Source organism: Hemitrygon akajei, chromosome 26 (genome assembly GCF_048418815.1).
Source record: "Hemitrygon akajei chromosome 26, sHemAka1.3, whole genome shotgun sequence".
NCBI classification, from domain to species: Eukaryota; Metazoa; Chordata; class Chondrichthyes; order Myliobatiformes; family Dasyatidae; genus Hemitrygon; species Hemitrygon akajei.
In genome coordinates, this window is record NC_133149.1 from 51,417,376 (window position 1) to 51,435,645 (window position 18,270).

Sequence of the window (18,270 nt, forward strand, 5' to 3'; positions counted from 1 at the left end):
TGACCACGGGCGCCGGGGGATTCGTTCCGCGTTTTTCGTTCCGTCGCCGGCGTGCGCTGGGTGAGTGGGTCCGGGCGGGAGGGGAGGGGGTAAATCCGAGCCGGGGTGGGTCAGAGCCCCCGGGTTTGAGGGGTGGGGGGGGGCCGGGATCCAGCCAGGGTGCTGAAAGGGCATTCGAGGTGAGCCGTTTGCCGCCGATGCCCCTCGGTTCCTTTGTTGCCTCCCTCTCCCTCCCGTAGCGTCGGCCGATGACACTCCCGACCCCTTTCCTTTATATACTTCATGCCAATGTAGCTTGGTAGGCCGTCCATTTCGTGGATGCAGTTTGTTTTTTTTTGGGGGGGGGAGGGCAGAATTTCCTCTTAATTCCCCCCCCACCCCCTCACTAGTTGTAAAATGCAGGTTAACAAGGGCATATGTCAAATTTCGGGTTCCACCTGGACTCAGGGGTTGACTTACCCCCGGGGTAGAACCGCCCTGGCCTGCATTGCTGGGGTACAAGGGTGGCAAGGTGCTGCATAAGTGTAAGGCAGGCCAAAATTTGAGCCTGAGCCAGGTATGCATTTCAAAAGTTCACAGGCAATCTTCTGATCACAGAGCGAGCACGCATGTCTCCATCTAGATATCTCAGATTAATGCCCTTGTGGGCATCCCCTATCAATTTATATGCCACAATAGAGTCAGTGAAAGACCACCCAGATTGCAGAAATCAAAAAACTTATGCGGATACGAGAAAGGAAAAAAATGATTGCAATAAATATGGAGAACATAAGATGAAGAGTCCTTGAAAGTGAGTCCATAGGTTGTGGGAACAGTTCAGTGTTCAGGGTGAGTGAAGTTATCCCCTCTGATTCAAGAGCCTGATGGCTGAGGGGTAATAACTGTCGCTGAGGGGTGATAACTGTCCCTGAACCCGGTGGTGTGGGTCCTGAGGCTCCTGTACCTCCTTCCTGATGGTTGAGGGGTGATAACTGTCCCTGAACCCGGTGGTGTGGGTCCTGAGGCTCCTGTACCTCCTTCCTGATGGTTGAGGGGTGATAACTGTCCCTGAACCCGGTGGTGTGGGTCCTGAGGCTCCTGTACCTCCTTCCTGATGGTTGAAGGGTGATAACTGTCCCTGAACCCGGTGGTCTGGGTCCTGAGGCTCCTGTACCTCCTTCCTGATGGTTGAGGGGTGATAACTGTCCCTGAACCCGGTGGTCTGGGTCCTGAGGCTTCTGTACCTCCTTCCTGATGGTTGAGGGGTGATAACTGTCCCTGAACCTGGTGGTGTGGATCCTGAGGCTCCTGTACCTCCTTCCTGATGGTTGAGGGGTGATAACTGTCCCTGAACCTGGTGGTGTGGGTCCTGAGGCTCCTGTACCTCCTTCCTGATGGTTGAGGGGTGATAACAGTCCCTGAACCCGGTGGTGTGGGTCCTGAGGCTCCTGTACCTCCTTCCTGATGGTTGAGGGGTGATAACTGTTCCTGAACCCGGTGGTGTGGGTCCTGAGGCTCCTGTACCTCCTTCCTGATGGTTGAGGGGTGATAACTGTCCCTGAACCCGGTGGTGTGGGTCCTGAGGCTCCTGTACCTCCTTCCTGATGGTTGAGGGGTGATAACTGTCCCTGAACCCGGTGGTGTGGGTCCTGAGGCTCCTGTACCTCCTTCCTGATGGTTGAGGGGTGATAACTGTCCCTGAACCCGGTGGTCTGGGTCCTGAGGCTCCTGTACCTCCTTCCTGATGGTTGAGGGGTGATAACTGTCCCTGAACCCGGTGGTGTGGGTCCTGAGGCTCCTGTACCTCCTTCCTGATGGTTGAGGGGTGATAACTGTCCCTGAACCTGGTGGTGTGGGTCCTGAGGCTCCTGTACCTCCTTCCTGATGGTTGAGGGGTAATAACAGTCCCTGAACCCGGTGGTGTGGGCCCTGAGGCTCCTGTACCTCCTTCCTGATGGTTGAGGGGTGATAACTGTTCCTGAACCCGGTGGTGTGGGACCTGAGGCTCCTGTCCCTCCTTCCTGATGGTTGAGGGGTGATAACTGTCCCTGAACCCGGTGGTGTGGGTCCTGAGGCTCCTGTACCTCCTTCCTGCCTGTTGAGGGGTGATAACTGTCCCTGAACCTGGTGGTGCGGGTCCTGAGGCTCCTGTACCTCCTTCCTGATAATTGAGGGAGTAATAACTGTTCCTGAACCTGGTGGTGTGGGTCCTGAGGCTCCTGTACCTCCTTCCTGATGGTTGAGGGGTGATAACTGTTCTTGAACCTGGTGGTGTGGGACCTGAGGCTCCTGTACCTCCTTCCTGATGGTTGAGGGGTGATAACTGTCCCTGAACCCGGTGGTGTGGGTCCTGAGGCTCCTGTACCTCCTTCCTGATGGTTGAGGGGTGATAACAGTCCCTGAACCTGGTGGTGTGGGTCCTGAGGCTCCTGTACCTCCTTCCTGATGGTTGAGGGGTAATAGCAGTCCCTGAACCTGGTGGTGTGGGTCCTGAGGCTCCTGTACCTCCTTCCTGTTGGTTGAGGGGTGATAACTGTTCCTGAACCTGGTGGTGTGGGTCCTGAGGCTCCCGTAGCTCGTTCCCAAGATGAGAGTGTCAGCAGCGAGAGGAGAGTGTGACCTGGGTGGTGGGTGGTTGGTCCCTGTTAACGAATGCTGCGTTCCTGCGACAGCGTTTGATGTAGAAGGTTTCACTTGTACGAGAGACGGGGAAAAAAACTTTCCGTAAGAAGCAGGTTTATGAGGTACGTCGGTGAAAAGTCGTGGAAAGACGGGGAGCTAGAGGTGTTTTAAAAGACAACTGGGGAAACTCAAGCCTGCGTGTCTGTTGGCACGGCAGCAGGGGGAGAAAGCAGGCGTTTGTTGGGCAGAATGGTTTGAAGGGTTGGAAGCAGCTGGTCTGCGCTGTCCTCTAAATAAATTAATCGCACCGACTCTGACGTGAAATCTATCGCCTCGCAGCACAGATGCAGGCCCATCGGCCCATCTAGTCGGTGCTGGCCCATTCATCTGCCTGGTCCCATCGAGCTGCGCCCGGACCAAAGCCCTCCCCACCCCCTGCCGTTCCCCTCACATCCGCTGGCAGCTCGTTCCGCACTCTCACCACGCTCTGAGTGACGAAACTCCCCCCCCCCCATCACTACCCCCCGTTTAACCCCTTAAACGTTTCACCTTTCGGCCTTCACCCACGACCTCAGTGGGAAAAGCCTGCTCGCGTTCGCCCCTCCTGTACCCCTCGTAATTTTGTACGCCTCTATCAAATCTCCCCTTATCCCCCTACGCCCTGGGTGGGAATAAAGCGCTAACCTATTCAATCTTTCCCGACAACTCGAGTCCTCAAGCCCAGGCAATAATCCTTGTAAATTTTCTCTGGGATCTTGTTTACACCGTTCCTTGTCGGTAGGCCTCCAACACTGCACACCGTACCCCAGTTAGGCCTCCTCACCATCGTCTTCAGTGTAACGTCCCAGATCCAGGCCTCAGTACTTCAATCTATGGAGGTCAAAGTGCAAAAGTTTTCCTTCTGACCTGGGACCCCACTTTCGAGGAGTTGTGGGTCTGTATTCCCACATTCCTCTGTCCTGCCGATTTCCCTCGTTTGTCCTCCCAAAGTTGCAGCACCTCACGCAGTTGCCTCCGTCGAATTCCATCTGCCACTGCTCAGCCCCGTAATTCCTGTGGGTCCAGATCCCTCTGCGAGCTTGCGTAGCCTTCCTGGCTGTCCGCCGCACCCTGCCGTCTCGGGATCACCCACAAACTTGCCGATCCAGTTTACCACGTCACCGCCCAGACCATCGATGTAGATGCGAGGAGATCTGCAGATGCTGGAAATCCAAGCAGCACGGGCAAGATGCTGGCGGAACGCAAGCAGGCCAGGCAGCGCCTGTAGGGAGAGGTACAGTCGACGTTTCGAGCCCAGACCCTTCGTCAGGACTGACTGAAAGGAGAGAGACAGTAAGATGTCGGTGATCGATGTAGCTGACACATAACAACAGACCCAGTCCCAATGCCTGCGGCCCACCACTAGTCACAGGCCTCCAGTCAGCGAGGCAACCCTCTACCACCTCTCTCTGGCTTCTCACACAAAGCCAATGTCTAATACAATTTACCACCTCCTCTTGAACGCCGAGCGACTGAACCTTCTTGACCAGACTCCCACGCAGGACCTTGTCAGATGCCTCCCCAAAGTCCAGGTAGACAACATCCACTGCCTTGCCTTCATCCCGATGACACAAAGCCGGGTGGCAGTGTGAAATGTCAGGAGGATGTTATGAGAACGCAGGGTGACTCGGACAGGCTGGGTGAGTGGGCGAATGTATGGCAGATGCAGTTTAATGTGGATAAACGTGAGGTTATCCACTTTGGTGGCAAGAACAGGAAGGCAGATTACTATCTAAATGGAGCCAAGTTAGGAAAAGGTGATGTACAACGAGATCTAGGTGTCCTTGTACATCAGTCACTGAAAGTCAGCACGCAGGTACAGCAGGCAGTGAAGAAAGCTAATGGCATGCTGGCCTTTATAACAAGAGGAATCGAGTATAGGAGCAAAGAGGTCCTTCTGCAGCTGTTCATTTTCACGTAGTTCAGTGTAGCTTTTGTACTGTTTCATGGCCCTGAAGAAATGCCGTCTCATTTTTACTGTGTACTGTACCAGCAGTTACGGTCAAAATGACAATAAAAAGTGACTTGACTTGATTTATAAACTAGGATTGGCAATCTCCATTCTAGTCTATAAATACGATGTTATAAAATAATGTTATAACTGTAACGGTAATCAATTCGTATGGTGAAAACGAGATTAATGTTAGGAATTTTAATTCTGAGGTTTGAATCTCTTGATATTTTTTTCTCCTCAATGTAGTGTTGAAAATACTTTGGGAAGCCTGAACCCTGCAGATCTGACCTGTGGCGCTACAATCACGGGAATCATGTACACTCCGGAGAAGTTCTCGGTAAGTGGAGAGCAAAATTATTTATTTCAAAAAGAAGGCGTCTGCATCCGCATGTGCAGTTCTCAGCTGAAGGTGCAGTGGTGTGTGTCGGCAGCAGGCAGCTTCCCCGCTGGATTGCAGTCTTCCTGACCGGCGTGGGCCCAAAATAAAACAGAGCAGAGTACGGCCGGGAAAGTAGGGCCCTTCGGCCCACAATCCCTTCAGCAAACAAGAGAAAATATGCTGGAAAAACGCACACGCACACGCACACGCACCCCCCCCCCCCCTCCCCGAGGAACTCAGCAGGCCGGGCAGCGTCTACGGAGAGGAATGAACAGTTTCAGACCCAGCCCCTTCGGCAGGACTGGATGACAGAAGGACAGGGATTCAGAGTGCAATGTCCGTATCCTTCCATTTTCCTGACATTCCTGAGCCTGTCTGAACGTCTCATAGGAGAGCCTGAAGTATCTACCAGCGTTCCAGGAACACACCACTCCCTATGTTTTTTAAAAAAAAGCACTTGCCCCTCACAGCTCCTCTGAACTTGCTACCTTTCACCTTAAATACACACCCTCTAGTCTTAGACCTTTCAAGCCTGGGGAAAAAAATACCGTCTGTCTGATCTATCTGTACCTCTCATAAGTCAAGTCAAGTCAAGTTCATTGTCATTTCGACCATAAACTGCTGGTACAATACACAGTAAAAACGAAACAACGTTCCTCCAGGACCCTGGTGCTACATGAAACAACACAAGACTACACTAGACTATGTGAGACAGCTCAAGGCTACACTAGACTACCGTAGATTCCGGACTACAGAGCGCACCTGATTAAAAGCCGCAGGCTCTAATTTTAGAAAGAAAATCAATTTTGTACTTGTACAGGCCGCACCGGATTTTAAGCCGCAGGTGTCCCACGTTGTAATATGAGATATTTACACAGAAAGATATTACACGTGAGGATTTTTTAACTTTTAATTAAATCCGTATGGTGACATAAACAAATACATATTGCAAATGCTTTTTTTCGAACCGTGCCTGTAACACGGCTACTTTTAAATATACATACGTATCGGTAACACACAAATTACGTTGCGTATACTTTTTTACTGAACAGTGCACGAACAACATTCCAATATCTCCTAACGACTGGTAAAAAAATATATACTGCAGCCTACCAGGAAAAGTTATTGATCGCCTTTAACTTAAAAGCTGCATCATCGCGCGGGTCTAATGCGCTCGCCCCCTCCTTTCCGTTTATCGCAAACCGGTATTTTCCCCACAAGACGCGGCGAAACCAGATGTGACGTCATAGCACCCCGGGATGTAGTACAGAAAACAAATATACTTAAAACACTTCTAACTTTAACTAGAAAATACTAACAAATGAATTACTAAACGAAAATATTATAAACTAAATAACTGCCATAAAGGCAGCACAATGCTTTTCTTCGAGTGTTTTCCATGTTGATGAGGGTGAGTACAAATGACTGATTTACAATAATTTAATTGTGAAAGTGCGCTTGATTTATCGTACAATTTCATTGGACCTCTGTGAACTACTCATCAATTTTATTGGTCTACTGTTACGAGGAAAATGTTTTTGGCGGCATGAAAAAAAACCATGCATTAGCCGCACCGTAGTAAAGGCCGCAGTGTTCAAAGCGTGGGAAAAAAGTAGCGGCTTATAATCCGGTATCTATGGTACATAAAACAACACAAAAACTGCACTAGACTACAGACCTGCACAGGACTACATAAAGTGCACAGAAACAGTGCAGGGCAGTACAATAATTAATAAACAAGACAACAGGCACAGTAGAGGACAAATTACAATATAATAATAAATGATGTCGATGTCAGTCCAGACTCTGAGTATTGAGGAGTCTGATGGCTTGGGGGAAGAAACTGTTACACAGTCTGGCCGTGAGAGCCCGAATGCTTCGGTGCCTTTTCCCAGACGGCAGGGGGGAGAAGAGTTTGTACGAGGGGTGCGTGGGGTCCTTCACAATGCTGTTTGCTTTGCGGATGCAGCGTGTGGTGTAAATGTCCGTGACGGCGGGAAGAGAGACCCCGGTGATCTTCTCAGCTAACCTCACTATCCGCTGCAGGGTCTTGCGATCCGAGACAGTGCGATCCCCAAACCAGGCAGTGATGCAGCTGCTCAGGATGCTCTCGATACAACCCCTGTAGAATGTGATGAGGATGGGGGGGGGGGTGGGGTGGGTGGGAGATGGACTTCCCTCAGCCTTCGCAGGAAGTAGAGACACTGCCGGGCTTTCTTGGCTGTGGAGCTGGTGTCGAGGGACCAGGTGAGATCCTCCGCCAGGTGAACACCGAGAAATTTGGTGCTCTTTATGATCTCTACAGAGGAGCCGTCGATGTTCGGTGGTGGGGGGGGGGGGGGGGCGGGTGGTCGCTCCGTGCCCTCCTGAAATCAACAACCATCAATCAGATCTCCCCTCAGCCTCTGCTGCTCCAGAGAAAACGTGCCAAGTTTGTCCAACCGCTGGCCCTCTAAACCGGGCGCCATCCTGGGCAAGCCTCTTCGGCGCCCCCCTATAGACCCGTCATCCTTCCTGTAGCGGGGGAAGCAGCTGTCGTTACCGTACGTCGGTCTGGTTTTCCTAACTTCACCCTCAGCAAATGCGCTCAGAGGAAGAGGGCCAACGTTGCCGAGAGCGAACTTGCTGATATAACTCAGCAGGTTAAAACTTTAAAAGTCGCCGGCTGATAAACGTTAAATAGAACTGAGGCGGGGAGCCAGGTTTTGGAACAATGATCACCCCTCAAAACATCAGGCTTTCGAATCGGGAGGGGGTGACTTCACTGTCCCCGTCACTGAACTGTTCCCACAGCCTGTGGACTCTCAGGGTTCTTCATTTCACGTGATTGATATTTATTGCCTGTATATTTATTGCTGTCATTTTAGAAACAGAAAACCTACAGCGCAGTACAGGTCCATCGGCCCACAAAGCTGTGCCGGGCTGTGGGTTACCCACAGCCCTCTATTTTTCTGAGCTCCATATACTGTACCTGTCCAGGAGTCTCTTAAAAGACCCTATTGCATATATGTCAAACTCAAGGTGGAATTATCTTTGGCCCGCGAGATAATATCTAATTACTATTAAAGCTGGCCCCAGTAATCGAAGCGCCTATGGCGTATGATAAGGCTAATGCTGAGTTTATTCAGGTACCAGGTTTTCAGGGCTTTTAGTGTTTATTCGACAGTCTTCTTCATAAGAAACGGAATTTCTGAAGTGAAACACTTTGTAGTTATAGCAGAGACTGAGACACGTGAGGGCAGGCTGAAAAATCGGAGGCAACGAAAGCTGCGTTCGCACGCGTCCGACTGATCCGGCCCGCATGAAGCTGCATTTTGCTCAATCCGGCCCGTGACCTAAAATGAGTTTGACACCCCTGCCCTATCGTATCCGCCTCCACCACCGTCGCCGGCAGCCCATTCCACTCACTCACCACTCTCTGAGTAACAGACAGACAGACATACTTTATTGATCCCGAGGGAAATTGGGTTTCGTTACAGCCGCACCAACCAAGAATAGTGAAGAAATATAGCAATATAAAACCATAAATAATTAAATAATAATAAGTTAATCGTGCCCAGTGGAAATAAGTCCAGGACCAGCCTATTGGCTCAGGGTGTCTGACACTCTGAGGGAGGAGTTGTAAAAAGTTTGATGGCCACAGGCAGGAATGACTTCCTATGACGCTCAGTGTTACATCTTGGTGGAATGAGTCTCTGGCTGAATGTACTCCTGTGCCTAACCAGTACATTGTGAAGTGGATGGGAGACATTGTCCAAGATGGCATGCAACTTGGACAGCGTCCTCTTTTCAGACACCACCGTCAGAGAGTCCAGTTCCACCCCCACAACATCACTGGCCTTACGAATGAGTTTGTTGATTCTGTTGGTGTCTGCTACCCTCAGCCTGCTGCCCCAGCACACAACAGCAAACATGATAACTTACCCCTGACATCTCCTCTGTACCTGCTTCCAAGCACCTTAAACCTGTGCCCTCTCGTGCTAGCCATTTCAGCCCCGGTGAAAAAGCCTCTGACTATCCACACGATCAATGCCCCTCATCATCTTGTACACCTCTATCAGGTCACCTCTCACCCTCCGTCGCTCCGAGGAGAAAAGGCCGAGTTCACTCAACCTATTCTCGTAAGGCATGCTCCCCAATCCAGGCAACGTCCTTGTAAATCTCCTCTGCACCCTTTCTTGTTTCTTTTCCAATATTTTTATTAGTTTCTACGTAGAAGAATACAGAGTACAAGAAAGTGTATATAAAAGATCAAAAAAAGATCAAAAAACTACCAATTACATTATATCTGTTCATAATAACAATCTCATTACCCCGTATTCATGTAACTTAATCAATATCTATATTGAAATATACTAATTTATTGCAGAACAAAAAGAATCTAACCCCTACCGAAGCTGTTCAGTAAGGAGAAAAAGAAGGTAAAATACCTTCTTACATAATAAAAATTTAATAATATCCAACATCTGAGTTTAAACAACGAATTGAAGGTTTTGAAAGTAATCCAGAAAAGGTCCCCACGGTGTTTGAGAGTCTTGACGAGATTCAGAAATTGAACAACGGATCTTCTCTAACTCTGGACATTGACGTAACGTCGCATAACCATCGAGCATGAGTCGGAGGAAGAACGTCTTTCCATTTTGAACTAAAGCGTCCCCCCTAGCTGTAAGAGAGCTAAAGGCCAAAGTATGTAGTAGATCAGATTAATATCTTGTCCTGCAACAATACCAGATAGGGCCTTCACATCCTTCCTGTAGTGAGGTGACCAGAACTGAGCACAGTACTCCAAGCGAGGCCTGACCGGGGCCCTGTACAACTTTATCTTTCTTCCTTTCCGTATTTGCATTGTTTGTTGTCTTTTGCCGATGGGAGGTTTGGTCTTTCGTTGTGCTCCTTTGTGCTCGCCGTGAACGCCCCGCGAGGAAACGGACCTCGGGGCTGCATGTAGCGGCGTGGGTAACAAGCTTGCCGCGGACATTTTGAACTCTCAGCGAGCCGTCAGAGGCAGGGAGTCGGGAGAGGGAAGGAAGGGTAGGAGAGGTTTCGATTTACTAGGATGTTACCTGGGTTTCAGCACTTAAGTTACAGGGAAAGGTTGAACAAGTTAGGTCTCTATTCATTGGAGCGTAGAAGGTTGAGGGGGGACTTGATCGAGGTATTTAAAATTTTGAGAGGGATAGATCGAGTTGACGTGGATAGGCTGTTTCCATTGAGAGTAGGGGAGATTCAAATGAGAGGACATGATTTGAGAGTTAGGGGGCAAAAGTTTAAGGGAAACACGAGGGGGAATTTCTTTACTCAGAGAGTGATAGCTGTGTGGAATGAGCTTCCTGTAGAAGTAGTAGAGGCCAGTTCAGTTGTGTCATTTAAGGTAAAATCGGATGGGTATACGGACAGGAAAGGAGTGGAGGGTTATGGGCTGAGTGCGGGTAGGTGGGACTAGGTGAGATTAAGAGTTCGGCACGGACTAGGAGGGCTGAGATGGTCTATTTCCGTGCTGTGATTGTTATATGGTTATATGGTTTGTTGTCCTGTGAACAAAGTCACTAGAGAGGAGTTCTGGTGGATATGAAGCAGTCCTTTTATCCCTCAAAATAAGACGCAGCAGGCGTCATATTTAGACTTTTCCGGAAAAGAAGCCTGCTTGACCCAATGCTACACGACATTTTAAAAAAAAAAATAAAAAAATAAATTTTAATCTATAATTTTTATACATTCATAAGTACACATTGAGATAATATAAAAAGTAATAAGGCATTTAAATAGATAATTATGTGCAGTTGTAAATCCACCCTATTAGACTAAGCAACAACAATAATTGTTAAGAAAAATAGTAATAGTGGTGGATTAGTGATAATTTCCACGTATCTCTTCTGAACCATTACTTCTGGTCCAAAATATTATATGTAACCCTATGTGACTACTATTGTAGGATTTTATATCCTAACTCGTACATGTTTGCTCCTATACCCAAACATAATTATCCAATCCCTATGTACTTATTTACTTAATTTTTCCATATTTTTCCCTTTTCCCAAATCTTTTCCTTTACTTGTGTGAATTCCCTATTTTCAAAAAGAAAAAAAACAGTAGACAGTCGACACACACAAAATGCTGGTGGAACACAGCAGGCCAGGCAGCATCTATAAGGAGAAGCACTGTCGACGTTTCGGGCCGAGACCCTTCGTCAGGACTAACTGAAAGGAGAGATACTAAGAGATTTGCTCTAACAGTCGAACCAAGGGTGCTTATTACTGTGTTGATGAGAAAAGCAGTATAAATCATTAGGAGAGTTATCCAAAGTCTGCTTGCTTTGGGGTTATAAATTCAATCCATTTATTCCAAATTTGATTAAATTTTTCTTCTTGAATTCTCAAAGAGTAGGTAATCTTTTCCATTTTAAATATTTCCAAAATAATTTCATGCCAATCTTCTAATGTGGGTGATATTGGATTTAGCCACTTTCTGGCGATTGATTTCTTACTTGCCGCTAAGAGGACCTGTAGCAACTTTATGTCTTTCTTCTGATCCAAAAACAGTACCTGTCCCAAATAGAGCGTCTCAAAGTTCAGAGGTATCTGGGTCTTAAATGCCTGACCTAAAGTTCTATGAATACCTTGCTACACGACATTTTAAAAAGGCAAATGGTATGTTGGCATTCATAGCAAGAGGATTCGAGTACAGGAGCAGGGAGGTTCTACTGCAGTTGTACAAGGCCTTGGTGAGACCGCACCTAGAATATTGTGTGCAGTTTTGGTCCCCTAATCTAAGGAAAGACATTCTTGCCATAGAGGGAGTACAGAGAAGGTTCACCGGATTGATTCCTGGGATGGCAGGACTTTCATATGAAGAAATTGGATTGACTAGGCTTATACTCACTGGAATTTAGAAGATTGAGGGGGGGGATCTTATTGATTATACATTGAAATGTATAAAATTCTAAAGGGATTGGACAGGCTAGATGCAGGAAGATTGTTTCCGATGTTGGGGAAGTCCAGAATGAGGAGTCACAGTTTAAGGATAAAGGGGAAGCCTTTTAGGACTGAGGTGAGGAAAAACTTCTTCACACAGAGAGTGGTGAGTCTGTGGAATTCTCTGCACAGGAAACAGTTGAGGCCGGTTCATTGGCTATATTTAAGAGGAAGTTAGATATGGCCCCTGTGGGGTATGGAGAGAAAGCAGGTACACGGTTCTGAGTTGGGTGATCAGCCATGATCATACTGAATGGCGGTCCAGGCTCGAGGGGCCGAATGGCCTACTCCTGCACCTATTTTCTATGTTTCTATGTTTAATGTGCTAAAGATCAAACGACAATTCCATATTTGCAATGCATCCACAATGTTTTCCTTTGAACGACACAACGGCCTTCACACCTCCCCCTTCGCACCCACACTGCAGACACCCAAATGAATTTTAAATCCGCATCGGCTGGTCTTCCCATTAGCCGTGGTTCATGGCTCTAAGGGACCATTGTTCAGAGCTGCATTTTAAATGTAACATACAGTCCGTGTGCGGGTTTGCAGATTGCTGAAGTTATTCGCTGTGTGTTCTAGCCCCCCCAAAAACGCCCTGACAAGGTGGAAGTAGAAAAAATTGAATGACAAAGTGGTTGAAGGTGGAAGTTAAAAGTGGATACAAAGGATTAAACAGCAGGGGAGCAGATTGGTAGAATTGTTACCTGAAAATGTTACCCAGGAGGTCACACTGCAACTGTACAGGGTACTGGTGAGGCCGCACCTGGAGTACGGTGTGCAGTTCTGGTCTCCTCACTTGAGGAAGGATATACTAGCTTTGGAGACGGTGCAGAGGAGGTTCACCAGGTTGATTCCAGAGATGAGGGGGTTAGACTACGAGGAGACATTGAGTTGCCTGGGACTGTACTCGTTGGAATTCAGAAGGATGAGAGGAGATCTCATAGAAACAAACAAAATTATGAAAGGGATGGATAAGATAGAGGCAGGAAAGTTGTTTCTACTGGTAGGTGAGACTAGAAATAGGGGACATAGCCTCAAGATTCAGGGGGAGTAGATTTAGGACGGAGATGAGGAGGAACTGCTTTTCCCAGAGAATGCTGAATCTGTGAAATTCTCTGCCCGAGGAAGCAGTGGAGGCTGCCTCAGTAAATATATTTAAGGCAAGGTTGGATAGATTTTTGCACGGTAGGGAATTGAGGGTGATGGGGAAAAGGCAGGGAGGTGGAGATGAGTCCGTGGCCAGATCAGCCATGATCTGATTGAATGGTGGAGCAGGCTCGACGGGCCGGATGGCCGACTCCGGCTCCTGTTCCTTATGATCTTATGAAATTGTTGAATTCTGTTGAGTCAAATGGTCGCAATGTGTCTCACTGACAATGAGATTCAAGACTGTTTAATGTCGTTTCCAGTACACAAATATAATGGAGAATAAGATAATTGTTCCACTGATCCAATGCAGCACAAAAAAAACCACAATAAATATAAACACATAAGATAGCTTATACACACAGATCGGTTGTCTGTCCATAAAGTGACTCTGGGCACAGGAATGTCTGTACAGAAGGTGACTCTGACAGGAAATGATAAAGTAGTGGTGGTTGGGGATGTGGAGGGGTGGGTCAGTGGGTGATTGGGGGTGTGGAGGGGTGGGTCAGTGGGTGGTTGGGGTGTGGAGGGGTGGGTCAGTGGGTGATTGGGGGTGTGGAGGGGTGGGTCAGTGGGTGGTTGGGGGTGTGGAGGCGGGGTCAGTGGGTGATTGGGGGTGTGGAGGGGTGGGTCAGTGGGTGATTGGGGATGTGGAGGGGTGGGTCAGTGGGTGGTTGGGTGTGTGGAGGGGTGGGTCAGTGGGTGATTGGGGGTGTGGAGAGGTGGGTCAGTGGGTGGTTGGGGGTGTGGAGGGGTGGGTCAGTGGGTGGTTGGGTGTGTGGAGGGGTGGGTCAGTGGGTGATTGGGGGTGTGGAGGGGTGGGTCAGTGGGTGGTTGGGGGTGCGGAGGGGTGGGTCAGTGGGTGATTGGGGGTGTGGAGGGGTGGGTCAGTGGGTGGTTGGGGGTGTGGAGGGGTGGGTCAGTGGGTGGTTGGGTGTGTGGAGGGGTGGGTCAGTGGGTGGTTGGGGGTGTGGAGGGGTGGGTCAGTGGGTGATTGGGGGTGTGTGGAGGGGTGGGTCAGTGGGTGGTTGAGGGTGTGTGGAGGGGTGGGTCAGTGGGTGATTGGGGGTGTGGAGGGGTGGGTCAGTGGGTGATTGGGGGTGTGGAGGGGTGGGTCAGTGGGTGATTGGGGGTGTGGAGGGGTGGGTCAGTGGGTGATTGGTGGTGTGGAGGGGTGGGTTCGTGGGTGATTGGTGGTGTGGAGGGGTGGGTTCGTGGGTGATTGGGGGTGTGGAGGGGTGGGTCAGTGGGTGGAGGTGTCGGATCAGACTCACTGCTTGGGGGAAAGTCACTGTTTTTGAGTCTGGTGGGTCCTGGTGTGGATGCTACGTAGCCCCCTCCCCGACGGGAGTGGGACAGGGTGAGCAGGGTGGGTGGGATCCTTCAGGATGTCTCCTGTCCTTGACGGTGGGTGGGCTGGTGCCGGTGATGCATTTTGACTACCCGCCACAGTGCCGTCTCTGTACTGTGCAGCGACACAGACAAGATTGACTGAGGAGGGCCGGTGAATTATCCATTTATTTTATTTATGGAGATGCAGCGCGGAATAGGCGCTCCCGGGCCACCGAGTCGCACCGCCCAGCATCCTCTGGTTCAGCCTGAAATTGTGATGACTTACGACGCCCAATTAACCTGCCAACCGGTACGTCGTTGGACTGTGTTTGGGGGGGGGGGGATTCGAAGGAGGAAATCCACGCGGTCACGGGGAGAGAGCGCGCCAACTCCTTACGGGCAGCGGCGGCGGGAATCGAAACCCGCTACGCTACCGCGCCGCCCCAGACGGACGTGGGTTTGCCCCAATGGCCAACGCAGTCCGAGGATGTGCTGTGGGCTGGTGGGGGGGGGGGGAGGAGGGCAGCCCGCAAGTGTTGCCCCCCCCACCCCACCCGCCTCCTTCACCAACGCGTGCACGGCCACAAGGCGCTGACTCTATCCCGAGCGGCTTTGGAACTTGGGAGGACAGCGGAGCACCCGAGGGAGATCCAAGGGGTTAAATTGAATTAAAAATCCGCAGAGCAGCAGGTCCGGCCAGCAGGAGAGCGAGTTATTAACAACTTGGTTCAAGACCCTTTTCCTTATACTGGCAGCCCAACAGTAAAAACCTAAAATTGGGTAGGGCTAATCCACCCACCTCTTTATTTCTTTGTAGGTAAACTTCACTTAAACAAGCTTGTTTATCATTCCAAATATAAGATGTTAAAATCGAATCTAAAGAATCAAAGTAGGTCTTAGGAATAAAAATAGGTAAAGCCTGAAAAAGTTACAAAAATTTGGGAAAGAATCTTCTTTTTTCTCATTTCCTCATTTATAGAAGTTCTCGTTTTCGTTTATAAGGCAGAAACGTAAGCTGGTGGCTCGGCAGGGTGACGCTGGAGAAACGAATGACCGAGTTTCTCGGCGACAATCGTGCGACCCGTGTTTAAAAGTCTGTGCAGTTGCGCAGAAAGAGCTCCATACCTGCGGAGATAACGGAATAGTAAACTCACGGTAATACTGCTACCCAGTGGGAAATTCTCTCCTTACAGCAGCAACGTTTACAAACGCGTGGAGCGCCCCGGGAAGGGTTTCGCTGCTCTCGCGACGGTCTTTCTGTAGAAGCGGCGGTTAGAGATGACCGGGGGGGGTGGGGGGGGGGGCTTTGCAACGTGAGCCGTCCAAACCCTGGGAGTGGGTTATTTTGTGTTGTGTGCCGGGCACCGGTGTGAGCTGGAGGGGCCTTTGTTCGGTGGGAGAAGATGCCGGAGAGAATCGGGCGTAGGACTCACCCCGTTGGGGGGGGGGTGGGGGGACCGTGATTCCGTGGAGCAAGGTGCCGGGGTGGACTGAGGATATGAAGTTTGTGAAGAGCTGAGCTCCACCCCGTGCACCATTTGACTGTTTAATTATAATGGCCCCCTTTTGTGTGCGTGGTTTTTTTTTCCCCCTTTCCTTCACTCACCCTGTAGTTAAGATTCACAAGTATAATTCCTTTCGTCGTACGCGGTGTGCTGCCTGTCATTTCTTGGCGCTGAGAGTTGTACCCGGGTAGCTAGTCTCACGGCGCCCACACGCTAACCGGGGTTCGGGGCGGGAGAGCCGCCTCAATCTCACGGGTTTGGCAAGACCGCAGCGCGTAACCGTGACCGGGTTACCAAACCAGCAGAAATAGGATGCACTTTGTAGTCTGGTATTACTGTCACTAATAGTGTTTATTAGTAAACTAAGCGATACAGTACTGTAAAACGCAAATACATGAAACGGTGTTAGCAATGATATACGCAGAAGTGTGGAAATAGGAATCAAAACCATGCTCTTTCAAAGTCTAGGGGTAAACGGATAGTCTTACGATGGTGAAGAGTTCAGTTCAGTTCAGGTGGAGGTAGTTGCTGGTGTACCGTTGGCGGGGGGAGGAGAGAGAGAGATGGGGAGGGGGAGGGGGAGAGAAGAGAGAGGGGGAGGGGGAGAGGAGGGAGGGGGAGAGGAGAGAGAGAGGGGAAGGGGGTGAAGAGAGAGGGAGAGGGGGAGAGGGGGGTAGAGGAGAGAGGGGGAGGGGGAGGAGAGGGGAAGGGGAGAGGAGAGATGGAGAGAGAGGGGGAGGGGGAGGGGAGGGGGAGAGAGAGGGAGGAGGGGGAGAGGGAGGGGGAGAGGAGAGAGAGAGAGGGAGGGGGAGGGGGAGAGGAGAGAGAGGGGGAAGGGGAGAGGAGAGATGGAGAGAGAGGGGGAGGGAGGGGGAGAGGGAGGGGGAGAGAGGGGGAAGGGGAGAGGAGAGATGGAGAGGGGGAGGGGAGGGGAGAGGAGGGAGGGGGAGAGGAGAGAGAGGGGGAAGGGGAGAGGAGAGATGGAGAGAGAGGGGGAGGGGGAGAGGGAGGGGGAGAGAGAGGGGAGGGGAGAGGAAAGAGGAGGGAGGGGGAGAGGAGAGATGGGAGAGAGGGGGAGGGGGAGAGAGAGGGAGGAGGGGGAGAGGGAGAGGAGAGAGAGAGGGAGGGGGAGAGGGAGAGAGATATGATGCCGTTGCCATCGATCTTCCCGTTGTCTTCCTATTATGGTGACCGACTTTGACCATACCACGTACGATCATTCTTCAGTGGTGGACCTGTCACCCAGGTGAGGGTGGACACACAAGCAAGTCCTCATCGGTCGCACCTTCACACACTCTGAGCCACTGATTGATTCTCCAAACCCCTACCTTGGCGTGGGTGCACAACGCTCGTTCAGTGTCCCGTGGTGTGTCTGCAGACCTGCTTTTTATCTCCCCTTGCGGGGCACCGGCCATCCATCACCTGGCCCCCGCCTTGCTGTCTCTGCAAGAATCTTGCAAGCTGGCAAAGAAAGTGTCCTTGGAGCAAAGGTAAACAATCAGCCAAGGAGCCATAATATTAAACCATGTCCCTCTCTCTCTCATCTGCGCGGGATGCCCCCCCCCCCCCCTTCTGTCTCTCATTAGCAGCATAGTTATCAGGGGGGTCAACTCTGGACCCCATCTCAGCTTTGTTTGTTCATCACAGTCTTCCCGAGACTTGTGCAGCCAAAGAAACCAGGGGCCTTTCACACACTAAGCAGTGTGCAGACTTGACTAATAATCAAGTCAAGTCAAGTCACTTTCATTGTCATTTCCACCATAACTGCTGGTACAGTACACAGTAAAAACGAGACAACGTTTTTCAGGACCATGGTGTTACATGACACAGTACAAAAACTAGACTGAACTACGTAAAAAAAACAACACGGAGAAAGCTACACTAGACTACAGACCTACCCAGGACTGCATAAAGTGCACAAAACAGTGCAGACATTTACAATAAATAATAAACAGGACAATAGGGCAGTAAGGTGTCAGTCCAGGCTCTGGGTATTGAGGAGTCTGATAGCCTGGGGGAAGAAACTGTTACACAGTCCGGTCGTGAGAGCCCGAATGCTTCGGAGCCTTTTCCCAGACGGCAGGAGGGAGAAGAGTTTGTACGAGGGGTGCGTGGGGTCCTTCATAATGTTGTTTGCTTTGCGGATGCAGCGTGCGGTGTAAATGTCCGTGACGGCGGGAAGAGAGACCCCGATGATCTTCTCAGCCGACGTCACTATCCACTGCAGGGTCTTGCGATCCGAGACGGTGCGATTCCCGAACCGGGCAGTGATGCAGCTGCTCAGGATGCTCTCGATACAACCCCTGTAGACTGTGATGAGGATGGGGGGTGGGAGATGGA

The 18,270-nt window shown here is 50.3% G+C and overlaps 1 protein-coding gene across 1 annotated transcript in view; it reads left to right on the forward strand.

Moving 5' to 3' along the window:
* The window catches only part of dixdc1b (DIX domain containing 1b), a 220,526-nt gene that overhangs the window by 28 nt on the left and 202,228 nt on the right, over positions 1 to 18,270 (forward strand). The window contains exons 1-2 of the mRNA XM_073030172.1: positions 1 to 60; positions 4,841 to 4,931. The exon at positions 1 to 60 is cut by the window's left edge and continues 28 nt beyond it. Coding sequence (XP_072886273.1) covers positions 4,908 to 4,931 — 24 coding nt within the window. The 5' untranslated portion in view covers positions 1 to 60; positions 4,841 to 4,907. The remainder of the gene's footprint in view (positions 61 to 4,840; positions 4,932 to 18,270) is intronic.